At 37.3% G+C, this 4830-nt stretch overlaps 1 protein-coding gene across 2 annotated transcripts; it reads right to left on the reverse strand.

Moving 5' to 3' along the window:
• Positions 1-301: 301 nt before the first annotated feature.
• LOC129834212 (high choriolytic enzyme 1-like) lies at positions 302-4091 on the reverse strand. Of its 2 annotated transcripts, XM_055898957.1 has the most exons (10): positions 3412-4091; positions 2896-2995; positions 2753-2792; positions 2470-2547; positions 2232-2384; positions 1969-2086; positions 1623-1801; positions 1167-1248; positions 876-1000; positions 302-599 (listed from the first exon to the last, which is right to left on the reverse strand). In XM_055898957.1, exons 2-10 carry the CDS (start codon positions 2962-2964, stop codon positions 580-582), a joined length of 864 nt encoding a protein of 287 aa, XP_055754932.1. In that variant the 5' UTR covers positions 2965-2995; positions 3412-4091; the 3' UTR covers positions 302-579. The 2 variants fall into 2 exon arrangements, with proteins under 2 accessions (XP_055754932.1, XP_055754933.1); XM_055898958.1 differs by lacking the exon at positions 3412-4091 and having other exon boundaries at positions 2896-3009.
• Positions 4092-4830: the final 739 nt, after the last annotated feature.

Consider the following 4830-nt stretch of genomic DNA (forward strand, 5'->3'; position numbering starts at 1 on the left):
ATGTTTTTAAGCTCATTAATTTTTTCAAACTTCTGAAATATAAAAGTAAGAGAATGTCAAATTATTTTTATCCTGTATAATAAAATATTTTCTGTGCATGTGGGAGTTTGGACGAGTGGTATTACTGTAGGCTTTGGTGAGATAGCCTTGTTAACTCGCCTAAAAAATACAAAAGGTTTTAGTTTTACTCACTAAACCACTTAGACACCTATGCACATTATATGATAATCACCATCAATGTACCATTTGCAATCAGAAAAATAAACATAAACCCCCCAAAAACATAGAGCAGGCTATCAAATACACATTACTACATATGTTTATTGTGATAATGTTTCAGTAGTCTACAGTACATTGTTTCATTGTTTTGCCATACCAATGTTCTATCTATGATAAGCTATACCAGATCTGATATACAAACGTAAAGCTATACTTTCTCAAAAAATGGCTATCTGCGTCTCAATTCATTCTTTCAGCATAACAAATAGTTTGTTTATTGAGTTCATGTTCAAAGTTGAAAAGCAAGCTATAACTGCAGTTCCAATCCTCAGCAAACGCTCTACCGTCGCACTTCTCAAATCAGTCTAACTGCTGCCCCGCTAGTAAAAGAGAAGGGAAAGAGAAAATACAATTATAATTAACATACTGTATTTCCACCTTTTGAGTTGATGGTGCTCAAGGCTTAAAAAAATAAGCTGTACACCAATTTATAACAGTATAAAAACAGAATATCACTACTTCAATTCAAATACTATATTCCCAAATATTTGTAATTGATTGAGCAACGGTGGGGTGAAGATTACAGGCAGGTACAATAATCACAACTTTTATCCTTCACAGTTATAATAAACAGGTACTCCTAAAATAGCACTTACTGCAGTTGTAGAGACGATTGATCCGCAGAATATCAACGGGGCTCATCTGAGTTGCCCTGCCAATAACTGCATTATTGTCAGGGATTGGAAGAATGGTAGGCTGCCTGTTCCTGGAGAAGGCAAACCTGGAACCAGACAACATAGAGCAGAAAGCTCTGAAGCTATCAATTGAAATTAGAGGATGACATGAGTAGACTATGAAAGGGGAAATGATTTCTCTTATTTTAGCCATGTAACATTCCAGCTGTTATTGCGGTAAAGGAAACCTTTATATGAATTTCCTTAATTTACCTTGAGTAGTGCATGACAGAATTATAGTCATAAGGAGTCCCCAAGTTAATCGTGTTGATCTTTCTGAAATTGAATTCCATTCCTAGGATGGAAAATATATGATAAATAATTTTCTTACACAGTATAATAACTTTCACGCTTGTAAAGAAATGTTTTACAGATTATTATAATTATAATGTTGTAAATGCTTATTCATTGTAAAGCTGATCATTCTTATCAATCCTTCTCAATGTTTCTACATGTTCACAAATAATGAAATACTAAAGTATTATTATTATAATCGAATAGTAGTACACTATAAATAGTTTAATAAGGCTTTCCCATTAAAGTTATAAAAGTGTTACTAAGATTTCTTACTGAAAATGGGCAGGAATATTATTATGCACAATCAATAATATTATTTTCCTATGAAATTATGTAAAAAATAAGTATTATAAAGCATTATAAAGCACTAACCAGGAATAACGTTCTGAATCAGGATTTGAACATTGCTATCCCGGTCACTGCGTGTTTGCTCATGGTTGAAGCCCAAGGCATGCAGCAGTTCATGCTGCACCACAGACAGAAAGACACATCCTTGCCTACTCAGAGACACCACCTGGCCATTGCCCCGGCGTCCAATAAACGAGAAACAGCTACAAACAAGGGTGTATACGGAAGACAAAGGTCATTTCTAAAAGTGATAAAGTATTATTTTTATGCAATAAAACAGTAAAGTAAATTGTCATGTAAATACTAGGTAAATAAGAGTGGCAAAAGACAAGTATAACAGGCCTAGTAATGTAATGTGCAGTGGTCGTACCCTGACTGAGACTGGATGTCCACAAAGTCCCTCTGATTGGTTCGGGCAAAGAATCGGATGCAGGTTGATGCAGCAAAGGTTTGCAGCCCGCCTTCAATTACGGCCCTCTCCCGGGCCGCTGCTCAATGGAGCAATAAGAAAGTCAGAAACTCTATACACACACGCACACACAAACAGACGCACACACACACAGACTCATATACTATAGTAAAACCAAACCATTTGGCTCAGCATAAAATCGTTTCAGAGAACAAAATACTTACAGTATTCATTAGAGATCACAAAGGGCACGTAAACGTTCCCATCAGAGGACTTCTGCCACTTGCATCCGCGAGCTGTGCAGGGGTCAGCGTTCATGAACCCAGTATCTACTGCAATGTCCCCAAACATGACTAGTGGCTCATCAAGTCTTTGTCCTAGAAAACAACACCAAGTGAAGGTTATCTGCGATCCATTCTTGATGTCATTAAATATAGAGTAGGAATGTACAGGCTGCCTTACCAAGATTTCTGTTGGCCTTCTCAATGAGCGTTGACGCAGAATATTCATCCTCCTCAATGCTGTTGGTGCTGGTGCCGTCTGTGGAATGGAATAAAAATTTGCTTAAATGCAACTGTGTCCCTAATAACTCATATTTTAATAAGATAATATATGTAATTTACATTATAACAATGAATGATTAATACAACTAGATTTAGTTTATGAAACATGATATTTAGATGATACAATGTCCAATACAATGTCATGTAACAGCTCAACGTTTATAAATACAGGATGAGCATACCATATTCCATGTCCTCTTCACTCCTTTCAAATGAAGCTTTCTGTATGGCAACAGCAGAAGGAAATATGTTCATATTTGTTTACAACGCACATAATTAAGCATCATGCACAGCTGTTTCTCAATAGTCTAAGATAGACCCTTACCCCTATAGATCGGCCCTGAACTGAGCAGAGAACAGCGATGAAAATCGACAGCACAAAGACAGGTGCCATGGTGAAGGACTGCAGGATGCCCAGGATCAGTCTGTTGTGAACACGATAGACCTGCAGATTATATAATGTAGGCTGGCAGATGCTGTCGTTGCTCAGAATACTGGTAAATTGCAAAATAGCCGTAGATGTTGACCAATTCAACCAAAGTCTTGCTTCAAGAGGTTTAAAAGGAAATGCTTCTCAAATTTTGGGGACTGTGGTTTTGTGATGTCTTGCATACTCCTACATGTTATGGGTAATTAATAAGATAAATACTATACAACTGTACTATAACGGAAGGTTGCCATTGAACTAAAATATTGAAAACAACTAAATAAGAGCTTCCATAAAGGAATAAGAGCACTTTTTATTTATAAAGCCTTTTTTAGCTAAAAGTGCTATACCTCAAACAGCGAGCAATGCAGATGTAGAAGCACGGTGGCTAGGAAAAATACTTAAAATACTTACAAATTCAGGCTCTGAGGGGTGACCAGTCCTCTTCTGGCTGTACCGGGTGCAGAATATAACAGTACATGGCCATTAAGGCCAGATTGTTCTCCAAGATGTTCAAACGTTCATAGAGGACCAGCAAGGTCAAATAATAATCACAGTGGTTGTAGAGGGTGCAACAGGTCAATACATCAGGAGTAATTGTTCCTTGGCTTTCCATAGCCAGGAATTCAGAGGTCAAATCAGCAGGTGCGGTAGAGAGAGAGAGTTTAAAACAGCAGGTTTGGGTCAAGGTAGCACATCAGGTGAACAGGTCAGGGTTCCATAGCTGCAGGCAGAACAGTTGAAACGGGAGCAGCAGCATGACCAGGTGGACTGGGGACAGCAAGGGGTCATCAGACCAGGTAGTCCTGGGGCATGGTCCTAGGGCTCAGGCCCTCCAGGAGGGGAAGGAGAGAGGGAGAGTGAGAGAATTAGAGGGAGCATACTTAAATTCACACAGTACACCAGATACAGTTGAAGTCAGAAGTTTACATACACTTAGGTTGGAGTAATTAAAACTCGTTTTTCAACCCCTCCACAAATTTCTTGTTAACAAACTATAGTTTTGGCAAGTTGGCAAATCCTGTCAAACATCTACTTTGTGCATGACACAAGTAATTTTTCCAACAATTGTTTACAGACAGATTATTTCACTTATAATTCACTGTTATCACAATTCCAGTAGGTCAGAAGTTTAGCCTTGTATGTGATTACAAATATTTTGTAGTATATTTGGATTCTATGTTTTACTGTCAGCCATATTCGTTTTCAAGAACTAATTATGGGGTCTCATTATACGGTCACTTGAGAACTTGGTCAGTAACACCATATATAAACTCTATTGCAGTCCAGTTTGGAGGTTACATAGGTATCAGTGAACGTTACACAGAAATGACAGATGCAGATGTAGCATTTGGCAGGTCGAGAGTGTTATGCAAACTCCCAGAAAGTGGTTTATGTTATGAAATCACTGTTGAAATACTACCCTTAATGTTTGTCTGTGGAAACTGTTGCCTAATGTTAACAGACTTCACGTTTGAACAACTAGTTGCAAAGGCATACAATCTGGCCATGGGTATTTTCAAGTTAAAAATACAGAAGGGAAAATATATTGCACATTATGGTGTCATCTACCATGTGAGAGATAGCAAAAAAATGCAAGTGAATGTCTTCAGTTAATTGCACATTGTTGTGGTTTCATTGCACACCCACATGAATAAACTAATTCAGACAAAACTCAGGCTTTACTGTCCCGAGATTCTCTTGATCTTGCACAAAAAATATACATTAAATTTTTCAAATAAAAGATAGAAGATACATTAAAGATCAAATAAAAAATCTATTGAAAACAGTTAAGTTTAGCTTGTTAAATAATGCTGAAACCTAAAGTGTTGA

The sequence above is a fragment of the Salvelinus fontinalis genome, chromosome 35 (genome assembly GCF_029448725.1).
Source record: "Salvelinus fontinalis isolate EN_2023a chromosome 35, ASM2944872v1, whole genome shotgun sequence".
Taxonomy (NCBI): domain Eukaryota; kingdom Metazoa; phylum Chordata; class Actinopteri; order Salmoniformes; family Salmonidae; genus Salvelinus; species Salvelinus fontinalis.